Consider the following 15,224-nt stretch of genomic DNA (forward strand, 5'->3'; position numbering starts at 1 on the left):
ATGGTAGGACGAGGGGTAATGGGTTTAAACTGGAACACAAGAGGTTCCACCTAAATTTGAGAAGAAACTTCTTCTCAGTAAGGGTACCAGAACATTGGAACAGGCTGCCCAGGGAGGTGGTGGAGTCTCCTTCTCTGGAGACATTCAAAACCCGCCTGGATGCCTTCCTGTGTAACATCGTCTGGGTGTTCCTGCTCTGGCAGAGGGATTGGACTAGACGATCTTTCGAGGTCCCTTCCAGTTCCTAACATTCTGTGATTCTGTGAAATTCATATTTAGCATCTATTTCTTCAGAGCGACTGTTTTGTCCAATATTACTTTAGATGTAAAGTCTCTAAAAGAGACAACATCTATATGGCCTATCCTTAACATCCGTGTTCCTTTGCACAACACGTGTGGCCTGAGAATATCCACCTACGATACAGTGATAAGCGTAGGGTTACGTGTGCTTAATGCTTCAACAAGACTAAATGGCAACCTAAAGCATGTGAACACTAAACCTAAACACAACTTCAATGTATATTCATAAGCTTCAGCACGTGGAACTTTCTCAGCAGGTTTGCCAATTGCACTCCACAGGTAGGTTTGATGCTTGATGCATCTTTGAGTGGTAGATCAAAGATGAAATGGAAGGTGGGAAGACAAATGCTTTTGTAAAGCAGTAGTTTGGGAAAGCAATAAAAAATCTCCCTGAAAAACTTGTATTTTTCTGCTTGCCTGGTGACAGGCATTTGTGTGGGCACAGGTGAAGGAAGAATAGGAGAACCAACAAATTATCAGGATCAGTAATAACACAAGTTTTTTCCGCTTGTGGTATAGCTGATACCATGCCAAGGCTTAGGAGCCAACATCATAAAGGAGCCAATTCTGAATTCAGCTGAGTATTTTGAATGAGTGCGTTGCAAGTAGAAGACAAATTTACACAACAGTATTCTCATCTCAAAATTAATATAAGGAAAACCATTCTTCATTCCTTTAAAGCAAAAAACTTAAAGCTGAATACAAGATTTTGGATTATTTAGACTAATTTGCCACTAACTTCCAGTGCCTCGGATAATCTGGAAATTGAAGCCAATATTTTGTAAAGAAATAGTGGTTTTGTACATTTGTGTATATAGACCAAAAGATTTTTTTTTTTAATAAAGAGAACATTAAACGTGAGGAAAAAGAGACAAATTTATCTCATAACTTAAATAACCACTTTTACATTTCACTTTAAAACACAAACTGTGTATTAAATGTTAATACTCACCTTTTCTTCCCTTCAATCAATAACACCCTATTTTTAAAAGGTTTTGCTAAGGGGGGGATGTCTGCAAACAGGGGTTTAATAGTGAATAGTTTCAAAACACACTGCCGTACATTTGTTTAAAAATACTTATGAAATCATGGTGAGTTACAGTAAGCCACAGAAACTCAAGCCACATTCTCATAAAACCATTTGGGAAGGACTCCAAATAAAATCATGTGGCAATCTGCAGTTGCAGTAAGCTTTATAGAGGGGACAGTAAATGAGAGCGTGTGCCTTCTAAAAGAAATCTCCTGAAATATAATAAGTAGCTGAATTTTTTGTACCTTCCTCTGCTCTTGCACCTTCATGATCAGTCATTCTAGAAGAGGGTGACCTAGATTGATTAATGATTCCTGAAGGGATGTGGGGTATCTCATCATCGCCCAGATCAGCTATCATGTCGTGAAGTTTTGTCCTGTTGACTCCTGTAAATTAATGTCAGCAGCAAAGATTCATTTGATTGCTACCGCTTGACTTGACTGAAGTCTAAAAATCCATTAAACTACTCAAACAAGAATAATTACTGATGGGACCTCCTTAAAATAAACACAATTTTGTTTCTTTTGTCTTTGTATATTAATATAACTGATCTTCTGGAAATCAGGAGTTAATAACATCAAATCTGCAAACTACATGCAAACAGTTTTAATTCACTAAATCAAGGAATAACTCCTTCGTGTTCTGTAGATCTATTCTACAATTTCCTGTAGGAGAGAAAAAAAATCATCTTACACCCCTATGGAGAAGTCAAGCCAAATATTAAAATAACATTAACTATTAAACAACATATGCATGAATTAAAACATTTGCCAATAATATTACACAATTATAACTATACTAAACCATTTAACACTGAAAAACAGAGTGCGAATAAAAAATAAGCTTAAAAATGAGGCAAAAAGTACAAACAACTCATAAATGGGGTGCAACGAACAATTAACTTTCCCTGCTTTTGAATGGTATTGAAATCGTATAAACTGCTTATCAAACACAAGAGCAAGAATGCTTCTGCCACTGTATGAAAGTGCAGGTGTCCGTTACCCTTCTCGTCCAAGCATGCCGCTAGAAACAAAGCACACTGAATTGTTTGTTAGTGTCATTAACTTAATACACAAACAAGAACAGGATGTTCTAATTTATTTTTAAAATTAATGAATTCATACCTGCTCACAGCTTGCATTTCAAAAAGTCAAGCTACAGTCATGAAGTGAAATTTCAGTGACAGAATCCCTTTAAAGAAAACAATCCACAATGATGCAAGACTAACCAGCTTTTAACGGACAACCGAGTCCTTCCTGGGACTGCAGGCAGTTAGGTTGTAGAACATTTAAAACAAAAAACCCCACTACATGGCTGCCAAAAATTGTGCTTTTAAACTTGTTAAAAAATATATGTTTACTATTTTTAAAAGGGTGTATTAGAACTTAAATAATTTTCAAATATGTCTTTTTCAGTAAAGCATTATGAGACAATTTCTTACGTTCTGAGGTGACATGTACCATTTTTATTAAAAAAAGAAATCAAAATGACACCACCTTTATTCTCAAAAAGGTAAAAGATTAAACCTGTAATTATATATGACCTATCAAAAGCAGAACTGTTTGCTTAAAAAGTTAAACACTAAAATACACTTTCAAATAGTATTGCAACTTTTAGATCTCGCTGACAAAAAACTGTTACAATTCATGTGTTCAAAAATAAGTATCCATTGATAATTGAATTATCTGGAGATAACGAAGAATTCTCCCGAGAGAAGGATGACAATGGAAAAACATTTCTGAAGTAGTATCATAGCAAAAGTATACCACATACCCCAAGAGGTATGCTATATAACAACTATTCTCATTAATACATGCAAAATATTTTTGTTTTGCCAAATGAACAAACTCTCTGTACTTTTTTTTAGTGTGCTTTTGATATTTTTCTCCCTTTCTTTTATGGGACATTTAGTATTCCTGTTAAATCTACAAAGGCTCCTACCCAGAAGTTGTTTGAGAACAAAAATGGTTTCTAAGAGTTTCCCGTATTCAGCAGAACAGATTTCTTGAGTGGTTAAAGATTCATTTCACTTTCAAGTAGAAGTGAGTCTAGAAACCTGTGATATCAGTTAATGAGATGAGTGTAAAAATAATAAAAATGAGGAATGTCCCTCTTGCACCAATAATTTTTTTCTAATAACCACTAAACTGATAGGATTTCATTTCAAAGATACAATTCTTAACGGCAGCCAGCAGGTGAGAGCTCGTATTAAAAAGGCACTCTTAAAACGGTCACGTCTCTACCAAAAAGACCACAAAGCTTGCTTTTGTCTTTATTCCAGCTGGCCATCAGCCAGCCACCTCCACTGACCAGCAGTAGACATTCTTGAAGATACGGAGCAATCAACACGATAAAAGTCATGACTGGTGCCCTAACCTGTCTAATTTAATACGCCCTGTGCTTTCCGGAAGAAAACCTGTCTTCTCCATGTCAATACACGTGAACTGTTCAACACACGGACGGAAACTGCCAAAAATGGCTTGTAAACTCTTACATCCAAACTGGGAGCACCTTTTGGAAGCGGTTTCACACCAAATACACGGGCGTGAGGAACGTGTCTCTGAGCACACTCAGAAGGAACGAGAAGCAGCCTCTCTGTGCTGCTGCCGTCAGTCAGTCAGCCATTCAGTAAGTCACTCACAGGGGAACTGTCAGCCTTGCCTTTTAATGTTTTTCAGAATGTTTAGTCACTTCTTGTCCTTCAGATATAACCTTAGAACAGCTCTTAATCCATCATACAATACAGAGAGTAACTTCCTTCTGAAGCTGGCACATGAGCAGGTGCTATTCCCAACAACTTCTCTGTATTTCATGCTGAAAAATGTCAATATTCAAGAACGTGCCACCACCACAGAAGACTGTGCAGACCTCTCCTTTCAAATAAGCGCAAGTGCACATTCATGTAATTGCTGGAATAATTTTCAATACTACAAAGATTTTTTAAAGAATGTGCCGTCTTCGCATAAGCAGCTACGTTCGAGGCACAAACTGGATGACTGTTTTATCCTCAAGAAAAGACTAGATAAAAAATAATTTAAAAATCCATCAGTAAACGCAAACCTGTAATGAACAATAGCAAAGCACCTACAATTCCATCTCGGTGTATCCTCTTTCAGAGGCCCAAAGTGAAAAAAGTAGTTGAATATTCAGTGCTGAGAAGTTGTAGTCTGAGAATCCATAAGCAGATTTCTGTTAGCCCCAAGGTGTAATCATAGAATCATAGAATGGCCTAGGCTGGAAGGGACCTTAGAGATCATTTAATCCAACAGCCCAAGTCTGAATATGACACAAGGATCTTTCTGTAACAGCAGGTGATGGTAACGAAGACAGTAAAATCAACATCTGTTTTCCTGCCTATGAGCTTTCACACCACATTTCCAGAAATCAAAGCTAGTAAAGTGAGCGGGACAGATGCTGTTTCATAAACGCAACACAACTGGGGAAAAGAGCAAGAAAGTGAAAAATGAGAAAAGTTTCAAGGAAACTAAGGGAAATCAGTAAGAGAATCTTACTGATGTACACGTGCAATTTAAGATGTGAAAGCTATTTTTCAGATTGCTGACAACATGTTATGGTGACTTGATAGTATGGAATGAGATATGCATCATCACCACTCGTGCTCTGAAAATGTGAGAGACTACATGTGAAAAAATATCAATCCCTGATTTACCTGCCAAAACTGGTCTTATCAGACTTGGGCAAAAAACTAGCCTTAAATTCAGCACATTACTGCAAAAGGTAAGCCTGGTTTTCTAGAAAGCAAAGCTAACTCCTCATCTATTTACCACAACAAAGTCCAAGAATAGGTTGTGGTTGGTTTGTGTATTTTTCGGTTTGGTTGTTTTTTGGTTTTTTTTTTTGTTTGTTTGTTTTTTTTAAATCTAAGAACACTTCAATAAACAAGTTTTGGCTTGTTTTACAGCTGATTTTATAAAGGTAATTAAACTTCAGGTGTTTTTTTGGTTTGTTTTTTTTGTTTTAAAGATTCCTTCACAAGGAAGTAGTATTTCCACAGAACAAAGTGACTGTTAATGACAGGAAAAAGATCCAAAAATCAAAAAGAAATACTGCATTATTAGAATACATGTGCTGACAGATGACCTAAATTAAGGTGTTCCACCCAAAAGAAAACATCTGAATACAGACTACAGAAGAATCAAACCAGAATCAACTGTACTTCTTGCTCATTTATCTCTAGGTTTGGAAAGAAAGCTGCAGTACCGGGGCCAGGGATAAGACGCCTCTGTTACAAAGACAAGAGTCTAAGCGCAGATTTTGGCAGTTACAAGATGCAGAGGCAACGCAAGAACCTGACAGAATGTCTGCCCTGTTACGCTGCCCTCAAAGTACTGCAAGAGGTGACAGTCAGCACACATTCATTTGTTCTTTCTGACGATATATCCACTGCCATGCAGATAAATTCTGGTATTGCTTGAAACAACTTCTGACAACACACTGGAGAGCAAAGTAAGAGATGAATATTCAGAACGCTCATGAAGGATCAGACATGCGAAGCCGGAACAAAGAAGGCCTTCAACATTATTTGCAGTCTCAGAATCTTAAAAAAGCTGAGGAAAAAGCAAATAAAATTTAAATAAACGTGTCCAAACTTAAATGCATACTTCTACCTGCGTGTGGAGTTCTCTTATTCAACTAGCTCAGTGATTTAGAGGCCAATTTTGAATCAGAAGCTGCTATCCTCAAAGTGATGAGTGAGTGCAGAACCTCACAAATCACCCTGCGACACCATCTATACGAGCTCAGGGTTTTCCAAAGGAGAATTTAAAGAGTTAAAACCCAAAAGGCTAAGCTTTCTAACAACAGTCATCTCCTAAATATTCTCTTATGTGAGCACAAGCAGGTTTCAAAATTACTTGAGATGAAGAAAATATTCCCTTTAACTTTTGATAGCAGAGACTAGAATCAAAACAGAAGTATGGTTTAAAGAACTTTGCATATGCAATAACCTAAAGGCAAATTTTTTGAGCTAGAACTATAAAAATCTCCAAAATAATCACTTCCTTTTTTCCCCCATAATTCAAAACATTTGCAGTTATTTTGCAACCACTGTGCTTCCAAGATTCTAATATGTGAAGTTCAATGAGAAAATTTCAAATAACAGACGTCCATTCTACTAAAGGAAGCTTCTAACCCTACAGAATACTTAATGTGAATTTAGTGTCAACTGTTGATTTCCACGTTAAATGAGAATACAGGAATAGTCTGGATGCTAATGGATATGTTCTAATCAAAGCAAAGACCAGGTAGAAATCTTTACTTCATCAAAGATTTTATATTTTTATGTGCGTGTACGTGCAAGTCATGCAAAATTGCTGAAAACAATCACCATGCACTGAATTTTAATTTGTTAGATGTTACAATTAAAATCTTAATAATTACAGAATTCTTAATGTTATATTAATTATCACTGAATTTAGTTAATATGCATTTAGTTTTTCAAATAAAGGAAAAAAATATTTTATTTTACTAAGTATCCCCACAAACTGCTACAATACGTTTCCAAAATAAAACACACTGCAATCAAGGGAGCTTTTCTGGATTGATCCTGATTTAATAACATTTTGTCTTCTACGAACTTTGTATAGTTGACAAAAACTCTTTCGAAGAGTAAAGGTGTCAACCAAAATGTGTTAACTGCTCAGAAAATTTAAGGGCACCATAAAGAAAAAGATTATATTCTAAACAAAGACAAAAAGGTTCATATTTACATTACAGGTACTTTTTTGTTCTCATTGCCTTGGACTGTAAAAATAAATACAAGCACAGAAATAGCAATTATAGCTTGATTCAAGGCCATGTTAAAAACCATAAAAAAGCAAACATCCTCTTCCCCAACAGTATCATAGTATTATACTTTAAAAAGTAGATAAAGTTTAAATCTTTCAGAAAACTTCTTAGAGTAGGAATATCCTCAAAATGCAAATTGTTCAACATTTTTACACTCACACATGAAAGCACTGAGCTCTCTTTACCAATTTAACCTTTAATTTCTTATGTTTTCAACACTTGTCATCTAGGAAATTGCTGTTAAATGTTTTGAAATATTCACATTCAGCAGGTAGAAAGTTAAAGTTGGTTGCCCCCATCACAGAACATGATGCTCAATGAAGAAAAAAAAACACAACCAAAACAAAAAACAACACAGAACTCGTGAGAAAAAATTTCTTCTATATAGATAGGCAAAAAAGCGTTGTATTACAAGATTCAGAATCTGCACTTACTCTTTACCCCTTTCTTCCCCTTTCGTTCCTTCTTGTACTGTTCCTTCAGTTTACTTATTAGTCCCTGGTCTACATCCCAAACCTCAGCAGTTGGGGACAGGTCATCTTTGTCTACATGCAGCATATTATTAAAAGAAAAAAAATCAGCAATTGGCAATGCAAGCTCTTGGCGATTTACTATCATAGCTGTATAAGAGCATTAATAAGAAGTTCTTAATAAATCTTTACTTTAAAGGTGCAGTTTCAGTTTTAGTTTACAAAACACAAAGTCTCATTTCTTCCAGTTTTCCAAGGCACTGTATAATATCAGTAACCTATTTGAAAATTGCATGTTAATTTGTTACTAAGGAGCAAACAAATTAAGCTTAGTAAGTAATTGTTTATGTTAGATACTTCAAAATACACAAATATTCATTGGTGTTCAGAAACGACTACTGCATCTTTAGAAAGATGGTGTTAAGAAATTATTCAGCCAGTGTTGAATAAGCAAATAAAAGTATTCATGCCATATCTCTCGTGGAAATGCAAGCTGAGTAAGTCAGTGCCCGTTTATTCATAAGGACCACCATGCATCCTCTCGCACTCATTCGACATGCACAAGAAACCTTGGTCCTACGCATAACTAGAGAAACAAGTCTATAAATACAGCTTTTTACATAAAGATGAAGAAAAGTAATTTGCATAGGTGAATTGACACCTCACTGCATTTCAGCAATTACATTATAATTAGCAGAAATACGACATTGCACAGTAGTTTCAGAAGACATGTCTTTTTCTGTTTGACAAACATTGCAGAGTTAATTATTCTCCAAGAAAAGCCAAGTCTCCACTTTTCTAAACTATCCATCTCAAACATTTCTGGAAACACAGAATTAATAAAAGGTTTAACTTTTTTTCTAAGACAAGGTAAATGCAACATTGGCAGAAGCACTTTTACTAGTAGACAACTGGAAAACTTGGCCTGTGTGCCAGTTAAGCTTATGCTTACAAATTCTTTACACATAAGATCATCGAGTTCCTTAGTTCCCAAATTCCAATCGCACCTACGGGATCAGTGTTTCCATAAAACAGCAATTTTTGATGTTTTAACCATTACAGTCACAAAAGTACAAGAGAGGAGCCGTACACAGCAAGAAACAAGGGTGCAAACCAGCAGGACTTATTCCAAGCACATGTTTCATGACGAAACATGACAAGGAATGAGAAGATGTCCTAGGTTGGCGGCAGGTACCCCTCGCTCCTCAAACAACTCCTCATCAAAGAGGTGGAACACAAAAACGGCACGGGGAGGGAAAGGCACGAAGTGGGGAGCATAACGCCAAAGGGCCCTGAGAACTGTGGAGAGGGGAAGGGAACAGTGACATCCGACGCCAAACTGCAGCTACGGCTACCAAGCTGCAAGCACAAGCACCTCAATCTTTATGATCACAGGGCTGAAACACTGACAAGGAAAAACAGCGATTAGGCAGAAAATAGAAGGACAGAAAGGTAAGTCAGAGGATACACCCAACCAAAAAAGGAAGGAAATTAGGAAAAAAAACAAAAAAGCACCCTCCTGAAACTCAATGAAGGCAAATTCAGTTAAGAAAAAAATAGAAATTTTTTAAAAATTAAGAAAAAGTACATACTCCAAGATGTCTTTAATAAAAAGAAAGTAATCAGCCAGGTTGCAGCATTGCACAGAAAGATTTGGAACTAAACGGAAACAGAAGCTGATTGACTGTACAGCACTGTAATGCCGTGGTGGTAAAAAAAAAAAGCCACAACAGAACTGTCATTATGCTATGATGTTTTAAAAGGTGTGATACATTAAACCAAGAGTAGTTCTCATACATCCGTGATGGTGATGACAAAATTGAAGTAATATGTCAGTCTATGTTCTACACTAGAAGTTTAGAAAATGTCTATAGATTGCAAAACAAAGTTTTTATGTATAAAGACAAAGAATTTGAAGAAATTGGGCTCATTCAGTCAACAGAAAACAGGAAAAACATATGACTGCAAACATAGATACTCAAAACCAACGCTATCTGCTGCTGAAATGTAGGTCATAAATAGAAAACTAGATAAAACACTAACTGATTAACCAGAGTCTGTGAAAAGAATTTCAAGAAAGATTTTCAGGAAAACTCAGTAGTGTTTCTCTCAGATATGCCTAGACATACTTCGCTATTTCAGAACAGAGCCATGTAATGAGACCATCTCACCTCCATAATTCCCCCCCCCAGCAGTGAAATTCCTCAAATTGCCTGCACTGTTTACAATCCACACTAATCCAACATCAGGACAGTGCAGAGGATACAGGATGTCCACTAGCCAACATCACTGAGTAGAGAAATTATTATTATTATTATTGTTTTGGGGTTTTTTTTAATTATTATTATTATAATAAAAAAGATGACTCAACAGACTCTGAATTGCAGTTGCACTCTGCCACTCAGAATTCTGGACAGACAGTCAAAACTTTAGTGTCTCATGCAGAGGAGAAATTAACTGAATTATAGACTGATTTGGGTTGGAAAAGACCTTCAAGATCACCCAAGTTCTAACCTCCCTGCCATGGGCAGGGACACCTCTGCTAGAACTGGCCGCTCAAATTCCCGTCCAACCTGGCCTTGAACACTTCCAGGGAGGGGGCATCAACAACTTCTCTGGGGCAACCTGTTCCAGTGTCTCATCATACTCACAGTAGAGAATTTCTTCCTAAAATCTAATCTAAACCTTCCCTCTTTCAATTTAAAACTGTTATCCCTTTTCCTATCACTGCAGCCCCTTGGTAGGGAGTCCCTCCTGAGCTTTCCTGTAGTCTCCTTCAGGGACTGGAAGGCCACTGTAAGGTCTCTCTGGAGCCTTCTCTTCTCCAGGCTGAAGAGCCCCAAATCTCTGAGCCCATCCTCCTGGTGGGGGCAGAGGGCAGGCACCTCCGCCCTCTGATCATCTCCATGGCCCCTCTCCGGCCTTGCTCCAACAGGTCCACATCTTCCTGACGGTGGGTATGTCAGAGGTGAACACAATACTGCAGGTGGAGCTCACGGGAGCAGAGCAGAAGGGTTCTAACTACATGGTCATCACGTAGTTCAGTGATGAACATGTTAGTTATCAAAAGCATAAGCAGAATAAAAAGACTACAGAATATGTAATATGTACCGATGTGTATTTATTCCTGTTTGCGTAAGCAAACAGAAGTTCTGTATGCGTCTTTTTCTTGATGATATTGCATTACCACAAGGCATTTATAAATTTTTAATCCGAAAGTGTACGCTCGTTTTTTAATTTTGTGCTGTATACTTCAGTTCTTTATTTAACACTGTTTGAATCTGCACATCTTTCATCATTTTGAAGATACAGTATTCCTACGGAAAACATGTTGCATGACAGGATACTTCAAACCACAACGCTTGAGAATGATTTAAGACTTAAAGTATTTTAAAAGAGGCACTTAAAAATAGAATGTGTTAATAAAGTCATATTACAGGAAGGAAAAAAAAACCAACCCAAACTTCCAGTGGCTGGTTTGCAGAAGTTTCCAACAGATTTCATAGAATGGCCTAGGCTGGAAGGGACCTTAGAGATCATCTACTCCAACCTCCCTGTTGTGGGCAGGGACGTCACCGCTCGACTAGACCAGGCAACACATGGGGACCGAGCGGGAATAGCAAAGATGTAACTATCAAATCTGGTGATGAAAAATTTTAGTGTATCTGAAGTTAGATCTACCAATAATACTCTGACAATTAAGTATTGAAAGTAATAATAAAGCAAGACTAGGCAACAGACTTAGAGCTTAAACATGAGAAGTTTGGTTCCCAGATACTAAATACAAGCATCATAAAGAAATTACACGTAAGAACATATACATCTTTTCAGAGAGCCTAAATATTTGAAGAGTAAGAAGTGACAGAAGGATGGCAATGACAGGAAAACTAAAACAGGAAGAAGAAAAAAAGCTGGAGAAGAAAGCAGAACAACTATTTACCTTATGAAGAAAAATATGAATTTTAACTGAAATGTTAATGTTTGGTGCAATTGCTAAAGTAATGACAAGTATTCAATTTAAATGCCATTCTCCCTCACAACTAAATAAATAAATGGTTGGACCTGGGGGTTTCAAGTAGTGACAGTTCCAATGTAACAGGGTTAAAGAAACTGGCTTGGGCAATATATTATTTTAGAAGACATTTAAGCAGGACAATATTTTAAATGCTATTTTTAATAGATAATGAAGAAGCACTGTCCTTAAACATCTCAAATTTATCTTTAAAACAGTGACACTTAACCCCAGAGCCTGATGGACTGTATCCTGAAACTTCCACTTAAGGAAAGAACAGCTGTACTAAACTGGTGACATACGATGAAAGAAGCACTGCTACCTTAGTTGGAAGTATGTCTTCTGACTCATTTAAATAGTTACTTCGTTAAAAATATATTATTGTTTTCATACAGCAAAACTTAAACCTACTTGTGTCTTAAAAACTCTGTTCTATGTTTATTTCCTCATCCCTACTTTCTTGCCTCAGACCTGAGCGTTTTGATAACGGCAGCTATACCAGTTGTCACAAGAAAGCAGTCGCAAGTGTGTACAAAGTCCTAAAATGCCTTACTTTTACTATGGGCTCACTTAAATTTTAACAAAAGACGTTCAAACTGCTGTCTGAGAAGTGTGGTGGGTCAATTTGAGTTTTAAAATAAGATTTTTAAATTTAATTTTATTTTAAGTCTAGAAGAGCGACTGAACTGCTTGGAAAGAAGTTTGAAAAATATAACTTGCAAATAAATCAGAATCCTTTCATTCCTGGTAACCACCTGAGAAGACAGAGATATACTGGAAAGTAATCTTGGAAAGCAATTACTTAGAATTTCAATGGACAAGCTACTTTGGTAAGTTTCAGCAGCCTGCTCTGAAAAAATGGATAAATCTTTGACTGCATGAACTACAGTTCAAAGGTGTCTTTCCTTCTATATACAATAGTGGCAAGATTGACGGTAGAACCAGAACTTTCGGCATCACAGTATGTTTGAAAGGATGTTAAAAACTGACAGTCAAAAACCTCAGCTTCAGTGCCTAAGAGATGTCTTACATAAAGAGTAAAGGTAACAATTTGTCTGGCTTCATCTTCCACTAAAAATAATACTCAATTTTAAAAATAGGGTGACTAATAGCCCTTTGATATTTATTTCCAGGAAGAAATGCTTTCTGATGCCTGGTATCTTCAAAATGAAGACTGGATGATTTTCCTGGAAGAAGTGGCAGTATTTCGATTTCTTTGCTCACCAAGGTGTTAAGTATGCCAAATTTCATTGTCTCGTTGACATGAAACAAGAGATCAAACAAGACGATCTAGTGGCACTTTTTTGCCTTACGATGCAAGACTTACCATATGCAGCCACAACAGTTCTCATACCGCAGTTCAGAAACTAAGATGGTCATTTCCCGTTTCAGGGCAGATGCAAGTTACCCAGTTCATTATTCTTTCTCCTACTCAAATTCTCTCCCTCTTCCAATTTCTTCTCTTCATTTCAAATGATTAACCTACTTGATTTTATTACATAGTCTAAACATATAAGAAGTTGGGCCAGTAAAAAAGTACTTTTTTACTCTACTAATGCAAGCCACATTAGTAATAATACCTAAAAATTTCAGCCTGAAAAACTAAATACACTTATTGCCCATTTTCACGAGTACACCAAGGAAATTCAAGCACAAAAAGTTTAAAGCTCTTGATCAGAAACAAATAGGAAAAAATACAATCTAGATTTGAAAGCCAAATTTATTGAAATATCCTAGTCACTCTTTTTCAAGAAAGAAAATATTCTCTTTCAGTTTTGGAATCAAAACCAAAACCTGAAACAAATGTAACTATAATTGTATTTGTGGCAACTACAACAGCATCTATATATATACACACACACACACACACAGAGGAAAGTTTCAGCATCATATACACTATTAACTAAGTACCATCATTGGATCATCACAATCATCCATACATCCACATCATCTCTGTAGGTACTGCAACTCTTACGCAGTATCATGAACAAATACTCAATTATTTCTAAATGCTTTTGCTAGCATCTTACCCCACTCCGTTCCATCTCCCGAACTTCGAGCTTCTCCTGCTCCCTCACCATCTTCAGCTGTCACTAAAAAATCAAATTCTTTCAAAGCTTCTTCAGTATCGGGGTCATCTGTAAGGTCAGCAGCTAAACCTTCATTACCAATCTGCAAGCACATAAACGTTTTTCTGCATTTAAATCATGAATAAATTTTCTATTAAAATACTTAGTTTAGAAATTATATAGATTAATCTGAGTACTTGATCGCAGGGGAAAACATTTTTTAACATGAAATGCAGAAAAACGTACTTGAATATAGTAAAATCCAGAGTTGCTTATTAAAAAAAATAATTTTCAAGAGAGCACAGTGCAGTCTAGTGACCACTATGAAATGAAAATAATACTGACACTAGGATTAGCAACAGAAATGATCCCATACACCTCAGTCCTGAATTTTTATTTAAAATACATCACCTAGAAAATTTCATTGATTTTCTTGCTGTATAAATAGCTCTGCAGAGCAGCTTTACCAACTATTTTCTACTGGCCCAGAAGCCTTTTTTTCTTTTCACTTTTTATTTCAGTGTTAAGCATAAGCTTGGAAAACATGGTGTCTTCAGAACAGTGTCTTTTTACTAGTTCTACCACACCTTCACCTCAAATAAAACAAACAAACCCCTCTACCAAGTCATAAGTGAAAAGTTTTCTTTCATTACACAGGTGTAGAAAATTACCACATGGAGCTACGTTTCTATGACTTGCACAATATTCTTACGTGTTTGAAGAAAGACATTTTTTACAAAGACAACTTTAAGTGATCCTTTTACTTTCTATAAAACAAAAACAAAAGCCCAAGGTTTTTCAAGAGTCAAAAAACACGTGTCATGTCTTCATACGTGCTTGGCTTTTTACTTATTTATTAGATAATCTTTTTATCAAACTACCTAGTGCCTCAGTACAAAGAAGATCTGACCAATTGCTTAATCTGTTCTCAGAAGTACAAATTAATACTGAAACTATGGTGGAAAGCCCTTCCTGACAAGTCAAGTTGGGAAATTAAGACTTGTGAAAAGCTGAGCTAACGCTGCCAGCTATTTAACAAAATTCAACATACCCAGAGGGGTCCTCTTGCTACAGAATACTCTACTGAGCAAAGAGTACTAAAATTGTCAGCATGACCTTCATAAACAAAGCTCTTGACATAAAAGGAATCCCACTGACAGGAAGATTCTTCCAGTGCAGGAGAAAAAGAAGTGAAATGGGACAGGTAATACAGTCTTACCCTACCTAGAAAGCTGCTCACAGCATGGAAAACTAGAGAGAAAAATAAAATGGAACAAAACTTAATTGAACCTTAAACAGAAGGTTACTAGAGTCAAGTCTCAGCTACGCTCTTAACATATTTAGTAAAAAGATGTATAAAAGGATTTAACATGGAACTGATTTTTTTTTTCCCCATCACATATTTTAGTTTCGTCTAAGGAACTGTTCCTATCTTGTCCAAAATTCAGAGAAGGTGCATGTTGTATTGTGTTAAATTTGCCTTATTAACTAGTGTGTATTGAGAAACTATGTATGCAGTGAAGCTGAGATGGGCA

At 36.4% G+C, this 15,224-nt stretch overlaps 1 protein-coding gene across 1 annotated transcript in view; it reads right to left on the reverse strand.

Annotated features, from left to right (window-relative positions):
• The window catches only part of STRN3 (striatin, calmodulin binding protein 3), a 40,877-nt gene that overhangs the window by 17,801 nt on the left and 7,852 nt on the right, over positions 1 to 15,224 (reverse strand). The window contains exons 6-8 of the mRNA XM_009876352.1: positions 13,651 to 13,792; positions 7,573 to 7,683; positions 1,576 to 1,716 (exon numbers count right to left, since the gene is read on the reverse strand). Coding sequence (XP_009874654.1) covers positions 1,576 to 1,716; positions 7,573 to 7,683; positions 13,651 to 13,792 — 394 coding nt within the window. The remainder of the gene's footprint in view (positions 1 to 1,575; positions 1,717 to 7,572; positions 7,684 to 13,650; positions 13,793 to 15,224) is intronic.

The sequence above is a fragment of the Apaloderma vittatum genome, unplaced genomic scaffold (genome assembly GCF_000703405.1).
Source record: "Apaloderma vittatum isolate BGI_N311 unplaced genomic scaffold, ASM70340v1 scaffold10889, whole genome shotgun sequence".
In the NCBI taxonomy this organism is placed as follows: Eukaryota; Metazoa; Chordata; class Aves; order Trogoniformes; family Trogonidae; genus Apaloderma; species Apaloderma vittatum.